Source organism: Prionailurus bengalensis, chromosome E3 (genome assembly GCF_016509475.1).
Source record: "Prionailurus bengalensis isolate Pbe53 chromosome E3, Fcat_Pben_1.1_paternal_pri, whole genome shotgun sequence".
Lineage (NCBI taxonomy): Eukaryota > Metazoa > Chordata > Mammalia > Carnivora > Felidae > Prionailurus > Prionailurus bengalensis.
In genome coordinates, this window is record NC_057357.1 from 3,777,078 (window position 1) to 3,798,062 (window position 20,985).

General features: G+C 45.2%; 1 protein-coding gene across 1 annotated transcript in view; it reads left to right on the forward strand.

Moving 5' to 3' along the window:
* Nucleotides 1–20,985, forward strand: part of SDK1 (sidekick cell adhesion molecule 1) — an 883,215-nt gene that overhangs the window by 525,954 nt on the left and 336,276 nt on the right. The window contains exon 5 of the mRNA XM_043561368.1: nucleotides 1,595–1,728. Within this exon, the coding sequence (XP_043417303.1) occupies nucleotides 1,595–1,728 (134 nt within the window). The remainder of the gene's footprint in view (nucleotides 1–1,594; nucleotides 1,729–20,985) is intronic.

Genomic DNA, 20,985 nt, shown 5'->3' on the forward strand with positions numbered 1-20,985 from the left:
GCAATATATCGTATGGGAACCCTGAATAAGCAGTTAACTTCTCAAGATAATCTTGTATAAAGTATAAAAGTTGAGTTTTTGAAAAAGCTTTCCAGAAGGTAGCAGGAAGGAAAAAATTATTATTATAGTAAAATTCCCCGTGACAGATCACCCAGTTTCTGTGTTTTTTCTGTTACCAGAATGGAGACCTTATCTGGATTTGGAAGGGCTACAACTGCCTAGGATTAAAATGAACAAATAGGGGCGCCTGGGTGGCTCAGGTGGTTCAACGTCTGACTCTTGATTTTGGCTCAGGTCATGATCCCAGGGTCGTGGGATCGAGCCCCACGTTGAGCTTCACATTGAGCGTAGGGCCTGCTCTGCCTCTTGCCCCCGTTCGCGTGCTTGCTCGCTTGCTCTCTCTGTGTCTCTCTAAAATAGATAAATGGATTAATTAATCAAGATAAAATAAAATGAACAAATAATTCTACAAATTCCTGTAGAATGACAACTTGTGTGCAGCCATGGGATTCACTTCAGGTCCCAAGGTGCTCCCAGCATTGGGAACTAAGAGCCCTTTGGTGCTCAGAATGTGTCTTACTCTCAGTGGGAGGCCGCCCTTTGTATTTTGTGTTTTGTAGCAAAATCTACAAATGCTAGCAAGAGCAGAGGATACCAGGACAGCTTATTTTAATTAAAAGCTGCTTGGATTTATGGAAGTTGTGTCTTTGTTGTTCTTCTTCCTCTTCTTTTGAATAACCTGGTGAGTCTGGGTGTGATCTGGTTGGCAGAGCATCTGTTCATACGTGGGAAGATCGTGTTCTCCCTCTGGTATTGTTACCTTGCTAGGTTACCTTGAACGAATAACTTAACCTCCCTGTTCCTCAGTTTTCTCATTTCTGAAGAGAGGGTGGCTGGTCAAATGTGTCTCCCAGGTTCTTTCCTGCAGCAGAATTGGGCTCTATGGGAAGTCTCCGTGAGGAGGGGTCAGACTGTGAAATGGGCGGGGCGGGGAGATGGCTGGGGTGAAGGACGAGCAGGCCTGGCATCAGCAGTTATGGGAGAATCCAGTTGAAAGGGCCAGCACCATGCCCCCTGGCGACTTTTCTTCTACCCGCCAGTTGAGAAATAGAGGTACAGAAACTCTAATGAGGTTCCTTGGGAGGCGGAGAAAACCGCAGCAAATTCATTTGCCCCCCGGTCTAGGTTTTGGGCGGTTCCACCTTCCATCTGAGAGTTTATTTATAGTTTGTGGCCATGGTGTGATCTCACGGCCCTGCCTGAAAGAAAAAGACCAGCCCTTCTGGGATTTCTTGAACTTGTTACAAGTTCCCAGGGGAAGCTCTGAGTTTTTAACTAACCCGGGATATGTGAGCGCCTCACAACCGAGGGTCAGTAGGGAAGCAGAGGGCTCAAAGCCTCCCTACTGGAGTGTGGACGAGGCCAGAGGAGGCTCAGCCACCGCCATGTGCCTCAGCTCGGCCTGTGTGTTTTTGTCCTTCGAGATCTTTTTAAAGCCCTGGACACGCCTCTCTCGTTGGCCTGATAAACTAATTTGCTTTACGAACAAGAAGCGCTGTGGAGTGGCTCTGACGCTGTCTCTTGTCTGACACAGAGCCATCACACTGGAAAATCAACTGGTGATCCTTGCAGCGACAGCGGGTGATGCCAGGGTTTACTACGCGCAGGCCGTCAACGAACGCAACGGAGACAGCAAGACCAGCCCGCTCGTTCACCTGAGCGTAGCAGGTGAGTTTTGAAACGCCACATGATAATTCTGAAAGCAATAAAGTCTTGATTTAATTAATGCGTGTCTCACGGGGCCCTTTGCAATCAATCTTCTGTCTCTAGGATGGTGGCCATGGTTCGATATTGATCCACTGTCAATAGTTGCTTTCTTTGAAGCTGTACGCGTAAAATGTGAACACAACAAGTGATGCCCACTGCAAGATCTTATTCGTTTTGGGGGTTTCAAAAATCGTTTTTAACGTGTATTGTTTTTAACAACAAATCTTGGTTTATAAGGAGTTCCATCAATGAACCTTATTTGAGACTAGATTAGGCACAAGTTATGTTAATTTAAAAATAAAATCCTTGAGAAGACATAAATATTGTGTTCAAATTAGCAGTGTTTCTTAATCATAATGAGCTGACCGTTTTTTCTACCTGATTTAACGGAATTGTGAAGAGAACACGCACAGTTACCGTTACACCTGCAGTTTATTTACAGAAATGTTAGTCTGAGGAAACTTAGTTTAAACACTTGGCCTTTGAAGAGGTCTCTAGGAATTCTCCCAGAGTTGATTGCTGGAGAAGGGGAAAATGACCAGAAGCAAAAACTCTGACCTAAAAGATTAAAGCGTGCGTCTCACGGGGCCCGTCGCCAGGCGTTTGCAGCATGAAGCTTCATGGGATGAAATGAGGTGATTTTGTGTTGAGAAAATACAGGTGGAAAATAGTTGTAGACTTCAGAATTCCGTGATCACATCAGACAAGGGTGAAGTAAGTGATTTTGTCTGTATCGTAGCAGATGTCACCTTTTTGAGAAATGTCTCTGAGCAGTGGCTTCCCCCTCGGGTTTGAAAAGTTTCCTTTCATTCATGGGTTGGGATCATAGCGTTTGCTGCTTGTGCTCCCCGAGGGATACGATTGCATGAAGCCAAGTAGGGCTGGCCGAGGGAATGTCTGTAGCAAACATGGGGTAGGAGACCCCGGGGTTACCTGGTCGGCTTCTACGTCCCCTCACGTTCCTGGTAAGTGCCCCAAGTGGCCATTATCCTGCCATAAGCCCCTTTGTTCCTGGGAATTGAAACCTGATCTCCAGATTATAGACTGGGCCCAGACTGGGCTGTCCCCATGGCCTTTTTAAGGCTGTGGAGAATTATGTACATCGACTAGGTGTGGTGTTCACAAAATATAGGCCAGGAGGTACTGATATTTAAAGGACCAGAGTGGAAATAAATATGACTTCTCAAGAATTTTTTTCAGTATCGATAACAACAGATGGAAATCACATTATTAAATAGATTGATTGCTTTAGTGATTTCCAAGTTTTACAATTACAGCCATTTCTTCTATTTAGAAAATAGATTTATCACTCAATTGTGATATACCTACCAGGATAATAATTGGTCAAACTGGTAAAATTCTAGGTCAGAAACAAGGAAATTGGCCTCAGTCTGTTGGAAGGGAGAAAAAAATTCCACAAATATTCTGGTTAATGTAATGCTAACATCAAAGAGTTATGAAATAGTCTGAACCCATGGTGTTCTACATTGCCTATTGTAGAAAGGCCAGTAGGAAACAAAACTAAAACAGTGATTTTGCAAGTTGCCATACTAATGGATACCGTAGCGTTAGGTAATTGGGATATGTAAATGCTTTTTCAGTAATTTCAGTTTCTACTCCAACCCAGAAGTGTATTGGGAGTAGCTCATAAATATTATAATTAACTGCCTTGCATTTTGCTCCTTGTGTATTTTTATCTTTTCATTGGCACCGGGTAAAATGTGTAGAAGGTGGGTTATAAAGAGGTTGGTGATACGGACGGACTTGTTTTAAATCTCAGGAGAAAAGCTGCCTACTGTTTCCTTATATAGTCTTTGCTTTTTATTGGGCCCAAGTAAAATGTGAAGAACGAGAAGGTTGAGGAACCGGCCTTATTTTGATTCTTAGGATAACATTCTGTTGACATATTGGATTTAGCTGAAAGTTAAATGGCACTCAATTATGCGCTTTCTCACTAAAAATCCTATTTTGAAACCTCTAAAGATCAGGAAATTGATAAATCTGCAGAAACCCCAGAACTGTGTGTTTACATGTCGCTCCTTCCGGAACAGTGGCAGAACCTATAGTTCAGGACTCCCTGCAGCACCGGGGGAGGCTGCTTGGGGATGAGGTGTCCTCAGCACACTTACACATCTTTTGTTTCTTTCTTTTTTTTTTTTTTTTCTGATGGAGGCTTTGTAAAAACACCAAACAAGATTGATGAAATTTTTTTTCAAAACTTGCCAGCCAGCATTTCTGAAGAATCCAAAGATGCTACCGCCAATTATCATTTAACGAAGATAAATTTTTCTTCGGCATCAGGAGAGTAAAATAATGTTTCTGTAGTGAATACGACTGAGGTTGGTAGGGGTAACTGGAGGTTGAGTTCCTGGTGCCTTGTACTGTAGCTGATTTGAAATTGGAGAGTGCCCGGCGGCCCCACCTCTCGTTTCCTATGGTAAGAATAAGCTGTCCCCCCTGCAGGACAGCCCAGTGTCAGGTGGGAGAGCACAGGGGGGCCGGCCTTGCCTCCAAACATCTAAATGAGTGATGCCCTAACACCCAGCCCCCCCAGGGAGAATGATGTATCTTCCCCAACAACTGTGGACTCGAGAGTTCAAAACCTCGCCACCGTTTCATTTGCCAAACGCTTTACCTACACTGGAAGCGTATGGGAAGCAGAAGATAAAGAGGATTTAAATAGAAATAAATAAATGTTTACAAAAGCGTGACAATTAGCGGGGAAATGCAGTCCCATAATGGTGCCGCCTGCTGTTGGTGCATGGCTGTGGCTGGCGCTCGCATCTCTTCACGTTTCTCCCCCTTTTGTCTGGCCAAGAAGATAAATTGTAGCATGTGCTGCACAGATATACCTCCTGTCCTGAAGGAGAGGCCATCTCTGAACTCTCCGTTCTCCTCCCCCGTGAAAGCTTGCTGCCATCTCAGGGGTGGATTTGCTTTGAAGTTGTGATGTGACGTGAAGCCAGCAGATGTCAAGGACATAGGTGGGACCGTTGAAGCGCCCTGCATGAATTTTTCATCGCTGGCTCCCGCAGTTCAGGTGCACGCCAGAAAAAGAATGGGCTGAACTCACCCGAGAGTAGACGTTTCTATTCTGAGGTCAGACCCAGGCAAGCTTTTATAAACCTGTCGACCTGCTTTTGGTTTTTGCTTTGAAGATTTTACATTGAGTTAACTTTTGTGGATCAGATCTTCTGAACTGAATGAATATGTGAATAAGAGCTTCTCCTTAAAATCAGAGAAAAGGGTAGAGTCAGGAGATGAGAGGAATTCCGCACGATGATCAATCCATCATTGTGTGACGGCCGCCTGCACACCTCGACACATCATCACTTCTGACCCGATGCACAGGACGCCAGGCGTAATGAGAGTCTCTGCCGGGGAGGAGGCTTAGGGGGAGAGAGACATGGCCACCTGCCTCCTTCCTGTGTTTTCACGTCTTTCATTTCAATGCCTGCTCTTCAAACAAAGTCCTCAGCTAGCATATCATTTTAGCTGATCCTCCTTCGGGCTGACAAACCGTGGCTTTTCATTCTGAAGACCACTTAACATTCTTTTGTCCTCTATAATGCTAATTTGACTGCAGACCTCATATAGGCTTAGTAGTTGAGACCGGATTCCTGAGAATAATGTCCAGGAACAGTCAAACAGTCGTCTGAGAGAGCTGCCCGGTAAAACCTGACTTTTGTGTGCCCAGATAAGATTCTCTCTTGTTTTCTTTGTGCCTTAAAATTTCAGGGAGAGAGGGGGCAAGGCATGAGCCTGTCAAGTGTGCTCTGACGTGGGTTGGATTCCCAAAGCAATAGTAGCAGTTTGAAATATTACTGGAAACCTGTCTAGAGACTGTGGCCCTCCCACAAATGATCAATTTAGAATCCTGCTACAGCTTTACACATTGTAGGGACCTTTACTGCCAGAACTTTGAGAAACACATATAGCAAGTGTCGTGTGCTTTATGGTAGAGTGATGAGTTAATCATTTAGGACGGATTGAGCCTTCTAAGTGGGGTGTGTAATGAGACGTGCTCTGGCCCGGGGATCCTGGGGCTGGGCGTGAGCAGAACTGAGTGTAGGCTGTGGTCTCTAAAGCGTGTTTGTAGGCACTCCATCAGGAAACAAGCCTTGAGCCTTCACCCTAACATATGCACACTCAGTTGTTTACAGATTATAAGCATAAGAGATACAAAAGAGATAAGTGGTATCTTTAGTGTCTTGCTAATCTTGAACATTTTATTAATCTTAAAAATAAGACAAGTAGTTATTTTACCAGTAGAAGTGAGTTTATTCAGGAATAACAGAACATTGCAATTCAGGACAAGCAAACCATGGCAAAACCATAGGCAAATCCAAGAAACAAAGGAGAGGAACGTTGTTTTATGGAGAAGAAGGAGGAAGTTGTATGTGGCGGGGGGGGGGGGGGGGATTGAACAGACATCCATTGGGGAGAAACAAGGGTTCATGGTGGTGACGGTCCCCGGTTGGCTGAGTTGCAGGGTGGTTGATTTTGTTTAGGGCACACATTGCATTATCTTGGCCTGCCGGGCCCTGTAGCTGAGGTTTCTTTCCTGTTGATTGTTCTTCTCTTGGGTCTGTAATAGACATTTCTTCCTGTGAGAGACATCGAGTGATGTCACTCCAGCCTCCCGTTCTAGCCCCCGAGCCGACTTCAGTGAGGTTCCCCTTCATTAATTTTTAGATTCATTCCATCTTTAGTTCGTGTCTCATGGCACAATAGACACTTCTTGAGTGGAAATCCATATTTTACGTTGTCTTCCTGCTGTTTAGTTTTTTGGACAAATTCTTGCAACCTCTGTTTAAGGAGGACTGTGTATCCAGTATCATTGCCGATGCAGAGCCGCTGTTCGTCGTCCTCTTCTGTGCTGCCTGTGGAGTGACTCCAATCTGTGCCTCTTGCCAGGAACGCTTGTGTCTGGTTATCTATTCTGTGACAGTTAGTTTAGTTAAAACCAAATATAGCTGGTCCTTGAAGAACACGAGTTTGAACTCCATGGGTCCACTTACATGCACGTTTTTTTCCCGATAAACACAGTACGGCTCTGTAAATGTATTTTCTCTTCCTTATGATTTTCTTAATGATGTTTTTTCTCTAGCTTATTTTATTATAAGAATATAGCATGTAATACATAAAACCTACAAAATTTTATGTTAATCGAGTGTTATGTTATTGGCAACAGTAGGCTATTAGGAGTTAAGTTTGGGGGAGTCAAAGTTATACACAGATTTTCAACTGTGCGGGGTGTCAGCAATCCAACCCCCATGTTGTTCCAGGGTCCACTCGACACAAATATGTCTGTCTGGGCGAAGGTGAAACCACAGCCCATTGGCAAGTTCTGAGAGCAGACAGATACATGAGGGCATCCTGTCTACCTCCTTGAAAATGAACATTTTTGGTTCTCCCCTTGAGAGAATGTGCATTAATTACAGTGTATGATGTGGGGCCATCCCACCAACACACCTGGCATTATCAAAGGTTAGTTTTCTTCTTATGGCTTTGCTTTAAAAACATAGATTAGGGGTGCCTGGGTGGCTCAGTCAATTGACCATCCAACTCTTGATTACAGCTCAGGTTGTGATCTCAGGGTCGTGAGTTCAAGCCCTGTGTTCAAGCCCTTACTTAAAAAAAAAAAAAGCTAGTTCTGTTTTGTTTCTCAACCCCAGGCATATGTTTATATGGGTTAGTGACAGGCTTAGAATCAAGTACAACTGGTGATTCTCAACCAGACTTAGTTTAAAACAAAACAAAACAAACAACAACAACAACAAAAAAGACCAATGAGGCCCGGCGGACAAGACAAAACTGGGTTATTTCTGTTACCTACCTGCTCTCGTCCGTCTTCTCTTCCCATGCTGCCTTTCTTTCCCCTTTATGGCTGATTGCAGCCTAATCTCACCATTGGCAAGTCTGAGAGAGTCAGTTTAAACCATAAATTGTAACTTGCCCTCAACTTTTTAGTGTATTCAGGGTAACCAAGTATCCTTAGTCTCCCAAAGCGCCTATGCGGACCTCTCAGGGCACACACACACATTTCCAAGGGGGTAAGCAGGCACGCATAATCTTTGCGGAATCTATTTCCAGGTGCTTTCATATACTCTTCCTAAAGCCAGATCTGCCTGAGCACGCCTGAGTTTCAGGGAGCTCTCTTCCTTCCACAGTTGCCTCTCTCACTCGGCACAAATCACACTCATCCCGATTCTTTAACACAGGCATTAAGTGAGGGTGTGAGTGTCCAGGTGCCAAACAGAGGGGTAATCCTAAATGTCAGTATCGGGATTGAGAAAGTGAAGGACTCCAATAAATCATTGTATAAATTAGGTGCTTCGGTGTCTTGCTGTCTGCAAAATGAGGCAGGACCAAAACGCAGTGTCAGTTGACTTTTTGTTACAAATAATTTTTGAAGATTGCTGATATCAGTGCAGCCTCTGCTTGTAGGACAGGAAGACATTCCTGGCCTCTTTGTGGTTTGGGGGCGATTCGCCTAACACTAGTCAATGAAATGTGAGTGGAATGAAGCACATCGCTTCCAGGCCAGGGATTTAAGAGGCAGCAAGTGACCTTCACGCTCTCCCTTCCCTGTGGCCAGGCCACTTTTGGAGATGGTGGAGCCCAGGCTGGAAGCTGTCCAGATACTGGAAGAACAGCCCGAGAGAGCCCCCAGTGGAATGATGCCTTAGGGAGCGGGGAACGCACCTCTGTGTGCCAAGCACTGTGATTCCACGCTTTATTTGCTACTGGAACAAAAAACGATCTATCCTAACTAATAAATGACCATGTGGAGTTCAGAAGGGGCTAAAAGAACTGAGAGAAACCCAGGTAACAAAATTCCTTCCACCGTCATCTGCTTTTCTACGAACATAGTTTCAAAGGAGTTATATATACGGAAAAGAAGTAGGATTAGAATCAGGGTACAGGGGCGCCTGGGTGGCGCAGTCGGTTAAGCGTCTGACTTCAGCCAGGTCACGATCTCGCGGTCCGTGAGTTCGAGACCCGCGTCAGGCTCTGGGCTGATGGCTCAGAGCCTGGAGCCTGTTTCCGATTCTGTGTCTCCCTCTCTCTCTGCCCCTCCCCCGTTCATGCTCTGTCTCTCTCTGTCCCCAAAATAAATAAACGTTGAAAAAAAAAAAAAAGAATCAGGGTACACGGCTATCCATTTCTGGGAGAGAGGCATTTTCAGTGATTTTTTTTATGTATAATATTCATCAAAATCGGTTATACTTTTGATTAATTGAGTACAAATAACAATTGTAACAGTAACTCAATCCAAGAGAACTTTTTTTTTTTTAACCCCAGAGCCATATGGTTGCTGGGAAATTTTAATTTATATGCATATTTTGTCAGAGGCTATGATAGGGTGATCAATAAAATACTTGGAATCATTAAATGTAATAAATTAGGATAAAATTCTGTGGGAGGTATAGAATGAAAGTACAGGTTCAAGATGAAAAAGGAATGAGGTCAGATTTCTGGCTACTAAAAATTAAAGCTTGTTGATGTCTTTTTTTCAAATGGGTGACAACGTGCATCAAATCCTTAGACCTGCTCTATCAAATGCCTAGATTCCTTCGGATACTTATAAAAGAGGCCACGGACTTCTACTTTATTAAAATACACTAACATATCCAAAATTAAAATACATGTGAAATTCCCTTCTCTGTAGTCCTTCAAAGGTGTGTTAAAAAGCGTTAGATGTTAACGTTAGCTGTGGAACAACCCAGTTTGGCAAAATTCTTCTAGGTGATGTAGGAGCAGAAACTGTTCTGGGCTATATGCAGCTCTGATGCCAATTTATAAATAAGTGTGCTGTTAAGTGATTCCCCAAGGGAGAGGCAGAAGCAGGGCCCTGATGAGCCTTGAGCTGCAGGTAGGTGTTTCACGGACATTTTCCCTGTCGAATCCCACAACAGCCTGTGAGTCCGTGATCAACACCATTACCGAGCTGAGGGCTCCAAGGCCCCAAAAAGGTTGGGGTCATCGACCAAAATCACAAGAATTGCGACTAGGGGATTAGGGACTCAATACAAAGTTTCTCTGAGCCCCCAACACCCTAGATTTTCCTTTTAAAAAGGAACAGCATGTATTTTGCACACTGGGTGTGCTTTGGTGGCCAACCCGTGTCCAGGCCAGAGGAGAAGGCATAGAGAGCTCAGGAAGCAACCTTTCCGTTGAACTGGACATTCCGTTAAGAGCTTCTCCACACTCAAACCTCAGAGGAGCTTGGTTTTGTTTTCAAAAGGAAGCTCTGTTTTGAGCTCAGAACCACTCCCCATAAACATTCAGTCTCCGTGTACTGTTCACGCACATGCAGCTCGGAGGCTGGCACCCTTTTGCAGCTGCCAGGGGTACACTTGGGTGGCCGTGAGTGAGAGTGTGAGCACAGGTTTGCCGAACTGTGTGGGTGGGAGAGGAGATAGTCAGCACTCGGTGACGGAGCATTCGTAACAGCAGGGTGTGTTGTCACTTGTCACCCAGGATGCAGTAGACACTATGTGGGCGTAGAACAGGACTTGGTCTGCTCTGGTGACGCGCACGGCCATCCTCGTCTTCCCAGCCATTGCTGGTGACTGGCCTTGGCGGACTCTGCCCCCAGAGCAAGCCACAGCCGGCAGGGTGGAGCACAGCTGCTCCAGCTGGTGCATTCAGTAGACAGTGTCGGCATTCACTTGCTTTTTCTAGGATAGGATGATTATCCAAGGGCACAGACTGTCACCTAGTAGTGACTTTGTAATCAGACCTTAAATCTCCCCCAAAGCCCACCTTTAATGTTTTTCACAACTACCCCCCCCCCCTCCTGTCCCCTTGTGAGATACATCAATTTAAATTCTTTTGTGCAGACATCTCGACACAGGAGTCTTCTAACTGGCGCTTCTAAGGCTGCAGCTGGATGTAACCCTAATAATTTTACCCTTAACCCTGGGATCTAATTTCTTAACCTTAGCCAACAAGCAGCCGCATGCTTGCATTCAGGTGACTGAGAATTTGACATCCTTTCATTGCAGGTTCTTAATAATTAAACAGAACATTTCAAAACTTGTCATGTATTGAGAGGGACTCAACATTGTGACTTACTCATGCAGTAAGTACCTTCCCAGCCTGGATCACTTCGGATGTCACATTCATTGAAGTACTTCATCTGCTTTCCCTGTCGCTATAATTGATATGAAAAGATAAGCAATTTTTAGAGGGCACAAGCAAGGGGGATGGAAAATTGAATTTTCCTCGCAATCATTTTTATCAAATCTAACATACATCCATTACCCATCTCGTCTGGGGAAATCCTAAACAAAGTAATGGTTATCAGCCAAGATGAGGCCACAGAACCAGTTGTTAGTTGTAAATAGAGTTTTCTGTGAAAAACTGTGTTTACTCAGTAGTTGGATACAGATGGTGACCGTGGTTAAGTTCCCTTGTGTCGGAGCTTTTACTCTTTCCTGGACTAAATAATCCCACTCTTACTTTCATGTTGTCCCCTGGCCTTTTACGAAGGGGCTTAGTGTTCTGAAGTCACTGATTAAGAAACACATGTTTAGTTTGTCTTTCTTCAGAGTTTCCAAGGTTTGCAAACTCACATTGTCCTACTTGCTGGGCTAAAATGTCTTTGTAGATCGTGCTTCAGAAAAATGAGATATGTGGTTTTCTGATTTGGAGGGAACGTGGAGAGAGGAAGCAGCCTCAGTGACTGCAGGGTGTCGTGGAGGGCAGGCCCGATTCCCTCCTGTGCTAACATCCTTTTCGGGCTTTCCCCGATAGGAAGACAGGATGTTGCTTAATGCGTGATGAAAGCCTGTGATACTCGTTGTCTTAGCTTGGGCGCTGTAGCAAAACACCACAGACTGGCTGGCTTGTGGACAACAGACATTTACTCCTCTCGACTCCAGAGGCTGGGGACTGCCAGCCTGGTCAGGTTCTGGGAAGAACCTTCTTCTGGGATGCCGAGTTCCTACTATATACTCCCATGGTGGAAAGGGTCCCTTTAGGAGGGCATGAATCTCCTTCATGAGGGCTCCATTCTCGTGACCTAATTACCCCCCAAAGGCCCCACATCCTGATGTCATCACCTCCTGCCTCCACACTGGGGGGTTAGGATGTCAGCATAAGAGCTTGGAGGGGACCCAGAAATGCAGTGCGTTGCAACAGTAGGAACAGCAGTCATTTACCGAAGTCTGCTCTGGGTCCAGTATGCAGATACTCTACATGATTTCATCCCCCATTTTTAAAAAAGCCCTAGGAGGTCACTGGCATCCCCATTTAACACACAAGGAAACAGAGGGAAGAAATAATACGTGCAAGGCCGCACAGTTAATTACGTGGCTTACTTTCCACCCAAGTCTGTCTTCTCCCAAAGAGACGGTCTCTGTTTTCTTTATTGACATTATTTATATTGCAGATCATTTTCGATTTTTAAAATCACGTTGAAAGTTCTTAATCTGGTTGCTGCTTTTCTGTTTGCAGCCTGACAACCAGCCACCTTCTGATAACAGTTCGGTTCTGCCTTTACAACTAAGTCATAATGTTTTATGGCTGATCACTGTAAATGATGTTCTTTCAGCTCTCATAGAAGGCAATTACAGCGGGTGATTAAAGCTGGAGATCTTTACAGGATGCATGTGAATATTAAATTAAGCTTTAAGAAAATCAGGTAAAGCGTCTGTTAAAGTAAAAGGTCACTCAGCTGCTCTAAAGACCATTACTGAATCCAGAGAGCTGGACTCCCCACTTTTCCGAGAACATGTGCGTCCGAGATGTGAAAACCCATGGAATTTGTATCAGAAATAAGAGGAACCAGAAATAGATATTAAGATGTAGACACTGTATGTTCTAATTAGCCAGTTCTTAGCAACAGTCTCCACCTGTGAGTTTTTGTTCTTCCGGGTAATTACTCCGCCCATACCCTCTCCCCTTTTATGGTCTCCAGCCATATCCTCCTAGGCACAAAGTCAGTTCCTACCATCAGAGCCTGGTATGGCTCTGTATTTGGTAGAGATGTCACAGGGCCTGTGAGACATATAACTGCTGATTCTCAGTGTGACCTGCTATTTGCCCAGGGGTATGGGGGGGGCGGGGCTTTTTCAGGTCATGGCCCAAAGACTGTTATTTTAAGTGGTTGCATAGATGAGGAAACCATGAGCTGAGAATTCCCTGGTTCACCCTAGCTCCACACCTGAATGACCACCTGCGAAGTCTGTGGGCCGTCATGGTTTTGTGATATTCCTAGGGAGCAGCATTGAGACACAAGCCCACAAGTGCCAAAGCACTGATGGAACTCCTGAAAGGAAGGCTGTTCTTCCACGTGGGTCCCCAGCATGGACTTGACAGTCGGCGTCAGAGCTGGAAAAGCAGCCGTGCTGGCGACCCACTCGGCTGGCTCTGCACGGTTAGCTGTGTGTTTGCTCATCTTACTGGGAATGGACTTGGGGGCTGTATCCCACCTGCATGGTAGGCCCCACGCTGTGCACTCCCTTCATTTTCCTGGAAAGACCACAGCACACTCCAGTATACTCCCCCATCAGGATGTCACTCTGTGGCTATATTAATGCAGACAGGCTGGAATTACACAAATGTTTGCCCTCAGGTGGGAAGGTTTCCAGCCCAAACGTGCTTCCAATTTCAGACTTCTCCCTTTCTATTCTTTGAGACTTTGGGAAGCACCCTTGTCAAAATGACCTCGGTATAAGACCATATACAGGACTCGACCTTGGGTTATTAGTTGATTTCAGAAAGTTGACGTGGTTTCACACTTTTTTAGCCTATGGAGGAAAGCTTCTCCTGAAATGAGAAAATAGTCTTGGGAAAAAAAAATATGCAAAAAATGTTACTGTTATAAAGAAGTATAAAATGAATAGGCAGTGTTCTGAGCCTTTTATTTCTTTGTTCATTTTAGTTATAGTGTTTAAAAAATCATGACAGTAAGCGTGTACTGGATAGAAATCCAGGAGGCTCTAGTTCCTTGGACACTGTGTTCCCATTAAGATGGGCAGGATCGTGGGGCGCCTGGGTGGCTCAGTCGGTTAGGTGTCTGACTTCAGCTCAGATCATCATCTCGTGGTCCGTGAGTTCAAGCCCCGCATCGGGCTCTGTGCTGACAACTTGGAGCCTGGAGCCTGCTTCAGATGCTGTGTCTCCCTCTCTCTCTGCCCCTCCCCCTCTCACGCTCTGTCTCTCTGTCAAAAATAAACAAACATTAAAAAATTAAAAAAAAAAAAAGATGGGCTGGATCATACCCATCACTCAAGTTTTACCTGCTGGACTGAAGGTGAGCCCTTGTGCCCCTGCCAGCTTCTGTTCTGACTGGCTGGTGCCCCTACCACCACGTTGGCATGTCCATCAGTATATATTCTGAATATCACTCCAGCCTGGAAGAATCCTCAAGGACGAATAAGAAAGTAAACCTCTCATCATTGTGGAAGGACTTCGTGTACTTTGCTGTTCTGGAGTTCCCCCAGGCCATCGCTCCACACACGTCTGAATGGAAGGGGCAGTGGGCAGGGCTGCCCTGTGATTTCTCTGGGCCTTTACAGTCTGTGTGCCTCCTTTTTGTCCCAGCGTATATGACCCCTCCTTTTAAAAATTGAGATTTTGTGTCTGCTATTTCACTCAGAAAACACTGAGCATCTAATATGTGCCGGCATGATGCTTGATGCTGAGGAAACGACATGAATAAGGCACACACCTTCTTGCCTTTCATGAGCTCGAGCTTTGCTGAGCAGAGAGGCAGACCCCGAGCAGATGGCAGGGTCGTGATGTGGGGGACGCCCTGTGGAGTGGATGTAGGGGCCGGTGAGTTCTGCCGCCAGCTTTGGAAAACATCATCAGACGAGCTCTTTGGCCCTTGCCTCCATTTACAGAGGCACGCACTCCCAGTGAGATGGTGAAGACCAGGAGGTTTGGGCGGAACTACTCTCCATTCCACTCAGGACGGTTACAACTGCTGCCCTCTTGTCTGTTCCGTTTTCCATACCAGTGTCCCCAGGACGCGCGTTCCAGTTAAGTGTAGCATCCTGATCTCTTACCGGAATGCGTGTTCCCCGAGGGCAGGCTGCCCCTCATTCCACCAGCAGCGCGTGAGAATCCATGGGGCCTGCCAGTGCTTGTTCTGTGAAGGAGCGAGAGTGCTAGACCCCAGCGCGTTATTTCCCATCTTCTTCTTTCAGCACCAGGGACAGGGACGGGCGCCTCCTCCCGCTCGCCCAGCCTCCGCATCCCCCGCCTCCACTTCTGCAGGAGCCTTCCCTCCAACCCTGTCCTGGCCCTTCCTCCGGCCCTGCCCCTTCTGTTTCGCTCTTCATAGCTCCTTCTGGTTCTCATTGCCCCCAGATGTGAGGAGCTGCATTGTGTAGGCCTTTGGTACGATACTTCTTTTTGTTTCTCTGCAGTTTTCATTCTCCTTGGAGAACCCCTTCATTCTTGTGACTTTATGTATCACTTTGATCACACGTTATCTCCAGACCCGAATGCCAGTCTGAGCGTGTGGTCTTCAAGCGAAACGCTGGATGAAATGACTTAAGTCCTCTATGGCTGTGACATTCTGGTTATCTTCTAATTGTTAATTTCTTTGTCTGATTCAGTTACGGTGCCTGAAGTGGCAGGCATGCCCCCAGGCATCTCCTCAGTTATTGACTGACTTCTTTCCTGTTTTATGATTTCCCTTGACCCCCTGGGGTCTGGCTTCCCTCTGTGGGTCAGTCTCTCTACCAGTTCTGCCGCTGCGTGCAGTGCAGTGGGCAAAGCTTGCCCAGTCTAACGTGGTTTGTGGGAGGTGGTGCCTGAGAGTGAGATCCATGCTGTTGCTGCACAGTTGCACTTGGAAGTTAGATGAGCCTGTCTCCTTAGACTTGCTGTCCAAAGCAGCCTCTTCTCCTAAACTCCCTGGAGAGTCACCTCACTGCCTTTCTGCGTTTCCACCTCTTTGCTGTCCCTGAACGTTTCACCTAAACTCCTGCTTCTTTCAGAACATTTATCCATCCATCCGTCCATCTATCCATCTGCTAGTATGTTCACTCAGCCTATATTTATTGAGTACTTAGTAAGTGCCAGCACTATGTTGGGCATTGGGAATATAACCGTGATTGAGGTAGACTGGTTTCTGCCATCACAGCTTGCATTAGTGGGACAGAAAAGCAAGCAAGCATGTTTGATGTGGTAGGGGATGCCCTAAGTGAGGGAATAGTAATTTTCCCACTCGTCCTGGACTTCTGTCTCCTCCATGTCTAATCTTTTGCCTGTTGGAAAAGGTCTAATTGGCAAATATAAAGATACACAAGATTGCACGTTGAAGAAACACTTCTGGGGGGAAGATTTATAATAGTTCTTATTTGTATGACTATTGGCGTAGGCATATATAAAGAAAATAGGGAAAATTTTCAAAAGATGGATTGTGTGAGAAATAGGGCAAGTCAGTAGAATTACAGCCATCACGCTGTGGGCCTCATTATCCTCACGAGCAGGTCCTGTCTGTGGGCAAAAGTAACTGAGCCACGTGAAAGAATGCCAGCTCACGCCTGGGCTCTGCAAGCCCAGGGTGTCAGACTGTAATTTAAAAGATGAGTTGCTTTACAAATGGACTATTAATATAGGTTCTTCATCTCTTAAGCCATTCAATATGTGATTTGTAAAAATTGATCTCCTTATAACTTATATAGAAGTTACATATGGAACTTCTATACATTTACATAAAATAACCTAGATGTGTAAGTTACAACTACAACATGAGTCAGCTAGAACTGCCCTAGCAAGATACCGCCAACTGGGGTTTAAAAAACTGACATTTATTTTCTCACAATTCCTGAGGCTAGAAGTCCAAGAACAAGGTGCCAGCAGAGTTGACCTCTTTTCCTGGCTCACTGATGGCTGCTTTCGCCCTGTGTCCTCACGTGGCTTTTCCTCTATGCACATGGAGAGAGGGAGAGAAAGATCTGGTGCCTTTTTCTCTTCTTATATGGACACCAGTCCCATCGAATTAGGGCCCCGTCCTTTTGAGCCCATTTTTCCTTAATTACCTCATTAATTAGAGGCCCTTTCTCCAAATAGATATTAGGGATTAGGATACCCATATATAAATTTTAGGAGGACACAATTTAGTGCATAATAACTGCCCTATCCCTGTTGTGGTTTCTTTGCTAAGGCACAGCACTGCTGTAGATCACATGTCTACTTTGGCCATCTGTGGGCTCTGTTTGCTCGTTACTGTGTTTTGCATAGCCCACACAATACCGTAAAAAGACACAAGTCAGTATTTACACATCAAGAGAAACTCTTCCAGTTTTAAAAAATGCCTGACAGGGGGCACCTGGGTGGCTCAGTCAATTAAGTGTCCGACTCTTGGTTTCAGCTCAGGTCATGATCTCAGAGTCATTAGGTTGATCCCTGTGTCAGGCTCCGTGCTGTCCGTGGAGCCTAACTTAAGATTCTCTCTCTCTCCCTGTACCACTCATACTCTCTTAATTAATTAATTAATTAATTAATTAATTAATTAATTAAAAGAAAGAAAGAAGGGAGGGAGGGAGGGAGAACTAATAGCTGACAAATAGGTCGCCCCAGCCCCACCTTCCCAGGTCCAACAGGCTGTGTGGTTGGGTGCATTCTCCCAGGGCTGAGGCTTCCGTTTGCCTATGGAGTGCAATATTGGGGGAAAATATTCATTGTGGGTTTTAAATTACTGCAGACTTAACGCAATGTAAGGGGCAGGTGTTTTAGAGTGAGGGATTAAGTCTCTTCGTTCTTGAGGTGAATTGGGTATTTGTGTTAACAGGCCTCATCGTTGGAGAGAAGTGTTTCTGAATCTTAGCCTTATTCTTTCATATTAGCTATCTGCTCTCGAAGCATTTCACTTGTGACCTGTGATCCAGTAGAAGTGTCTGTGATGAAGGAAATGCTCTCTGTTTGTACTGCACAGTATGGGAGCCATTAGCCTCATGGGGCTACTGAGCACTTGAAATGTGGCTAGTGAAATTGCGGAAGTGAACTGTAAATGCCATTTAATATAAATTAATTTTAATTTTAGTAGCTTCATGTGGCTAGAGGCTACCATGTTGGATGAGACAGTTCTATAAGAACGCATAGCACTTCATATACAAAATGCCCATCACTGATGGTACGTGCTCCTGGAATTTTCTAGAAGCATTAAGAGCTTGTCATGACCAGCAATACTTTGACTCCCAGGACTCCTGGAGAGCAGTTGCACATACAAGCAGGAGAGATGACAAAGGCTTATTTACCGAAGGTCTGTGGCCACAGAGCACTTTGTGCAGGGAGCAAATGTGATTGGTTAGTCACTAGCTCTGCACCTTCAGGGTCTCTAGGAGTCTGTATTAATGGCACCCCCTAAAAGTGGGTGGTCACTGCCTAGCCTGCCTGGGTAGACATGGAAATCTTGATCTCTGTGTTCCACAGTTATCTATAGGATATCTCTTGTGCACCAAGCCTTGAGCAAGGCCTCGGCCAGTTAGGGGAGCCAAGGGTGAGATGGTCGTGTCAAGAGATAATTGAAACAAAGGCATGTGAGCCACGATGGAGAGGAGCACAGGTCACTATGGAAACCCCAATGTAGGGTACCCACCAGGTCCAGAGGGACTGGGGAGGTTTTCCCTAGGGAATTGATATTTAACCGTGACCTTAAGGTTGAGTAAGAGCAGTCAGATGAACTGCTGAGGAGGAAGATGACCCCATTGAAGGTAAAACAGCATTGCTTGGGGTCAATAGAAGCTTCTCTATTCTATGGGTTCTAGAAGCTTCACAGACTTTTGACATACCAACTTCCGAGATAAGAGCTTGCTGAAACGTAACTGGAAATATGAACAATGCTTTAAAAACCAGGAGATTCCACATAAGCATTGAAGATCTGGTGACCTGGACCCACATGCCCCCTCAAGACATCAGTCAGCCCCAGCTGAGAAGGAGTGGTTCACTTTCCGTGGCACATCTGCTCCTCTGGCCATTGCCCCAACTCTCCCCGGCTGTGTCCCTAATAAGCAGACCAGCCAGGTGTGATTTGTCATCATGTTCACCCTACGGTGTTTCTTACTTTAAAGAAATCTTCTGTACCCAGTCTCTGTCAAAAATAGGGACACAGAAGTTAGACGAGGAACGTGGACAGTATCTCACGCCGCACGATGGCGGCTTGGTACCTGCGGGCAGGAGTGTGGGCGAAGGCATGTCAGCGCCGCTCACCACTAACGGAAGGGGAATCCAGATCAGGGATCTCCATTCGGGGCTCAGTCACTGCAAGGATCTTCCATGATGGATGGCCCATGGGAGTCGGCCTCCACGATAGACACACGTCCCGTCTCCCAGACAGCTGCGTCCGAGGGAGCGCCCCTCACCTCCCTCACAGCTCTCTTTCTGGCCCCTCACCCCAGAGGGGCATTCCTTCCAGGATCTCCTGATTTTCCCCGCTGCATTGTTCTGGAAGGCCAAGCCCTCCGCTTGCCAGACAAAGGACACCTCCACAGACAGGCCAGTGCTGAGAAAGTGGGTGACTGTAACAACTGGATAAGAAATCCTGTTTAAAGTCAGGTGGCCTAGAGTTCCATGCTTTCAGCAAAATTGAAGGAGGACCCCATCAAGTTGTCAGCAAATGGATCATTAAAAATAATGTGTGATGATAAATTACTGTGTAATTTTGGGCATAGTCATTGGAATGATGCGAAAGAATTGACAGTGTTCTAATGAAACTCCTTCCATTGCCATATGCTTGTTTATGAAAATAAGTTTTCTAAGTGCATACATTTATAAAAACAAAAACTAGAAATAAAGTTGATGCTGAATGCCTTCTCATTTTAGCTGGAAGTAATATTCATCCATGAATACATGAACTAATTTTTTTAAAAAATCCCATTCATCCACTAAAAGATGTATTCCCAATAAAATTAACTTTTTCATGTTCAGTATTTTTGAAAATTTGTGATGATAAATGTTGGTGTGATTATTATTTATAATAATTATAATGGATGACCAACCAGAATTTTTAACATTTAGAGTTTTCAGATCATGGAATTTGAAAAAAAAAAATAATGAAACCTCTATCTTTTCTTGTGTAGAGAAGTGTGATAAAAGACTCTCAAGCATAATATATATTACAGTAAATAAAATTCTATGCATGGATTGAGAAAAAGGAATGATGCAAAGTTTCCAGGTATTAAAAAGATTTTAGAATGAATGATAGTTGGTATGAAATCACAATCGTATCTAGGTCCCTTTGGATACATTTAAAAGTGTCATCTAAAGTTTTATTTAAAACACACTAGAATTAAATGTAACGTGTATGTGAGGGGGATATAGTTTTTGCAAAATTCTTCTATGCAGTAAATGGGCAAAAATACCCGAAAACTGTGTCACTTAAAGTGGTAAATGCAAAGTGTATGCTTCGTTTGTGAATGAAAGTTGAAGCGGGGGAGGGGATTTGAGAACCCCCAAATGTTCGTGGCAATAATGCCAGGACAGTGGGAAAACTGGAAGGACAGACAGAGGACAAATCACACAAAATTTATAAAAGTGCTGGGCCAGTAAGTTAAACAATAATCTTAGGAAAAGTGACAAAATGGAAGAAAAATATTTTAAGTATATGATAGTGTCTTAACCCTAGGTGCCCATGAAAATCACCTGGGCTGGTTCAGGACCTTTCTTTAAAGCCGGCACGCAGGGGCGCCCAGTGGCCCAGTCATTTAAGTGTCCAACTCTTGATTTTGGCTCAGGTCATGATCTCACAGTTCATGAGTTCGAGCCCCCCATCGGACTCTGTGCTGACATGGCAGCGCTTGCTTGGGATTCTGTCTTCCTTTCCTCTGCCCCTCCCCTGCTTGCGCGCGCGCACGCGCGCTCTCTCTCTCTCTCTCTCTCTCTCTCTCTCAAAAAAACAAAAACAAAAAAACCACGCAGGTGCTTTGACTACACACACACACACACACACACACACACACACACACACACAGAGCCAGTGCTGTGAATTACTTGGTTAAAGTCAACATGTGGTCCTAGGACCAAGGATACCACCATCATCCTGGGAGCTTGTTGGGAATGCAGAGTTTTGAGCTGCATCTCAGTCCTACTGAGTCCCATTCTGCACCTGAACTAGATCCGTAGGTGATTCATATGCACACTCAGGTTTGACAAGCGCCCCCGGGTGCAGCTGCTGTTGGTATAGCAGTTCTAGACTAGAGCTGCTCCAAGGGTGGTCCGGGGACAGGCCCCTGGATGTTTGGTAGACGT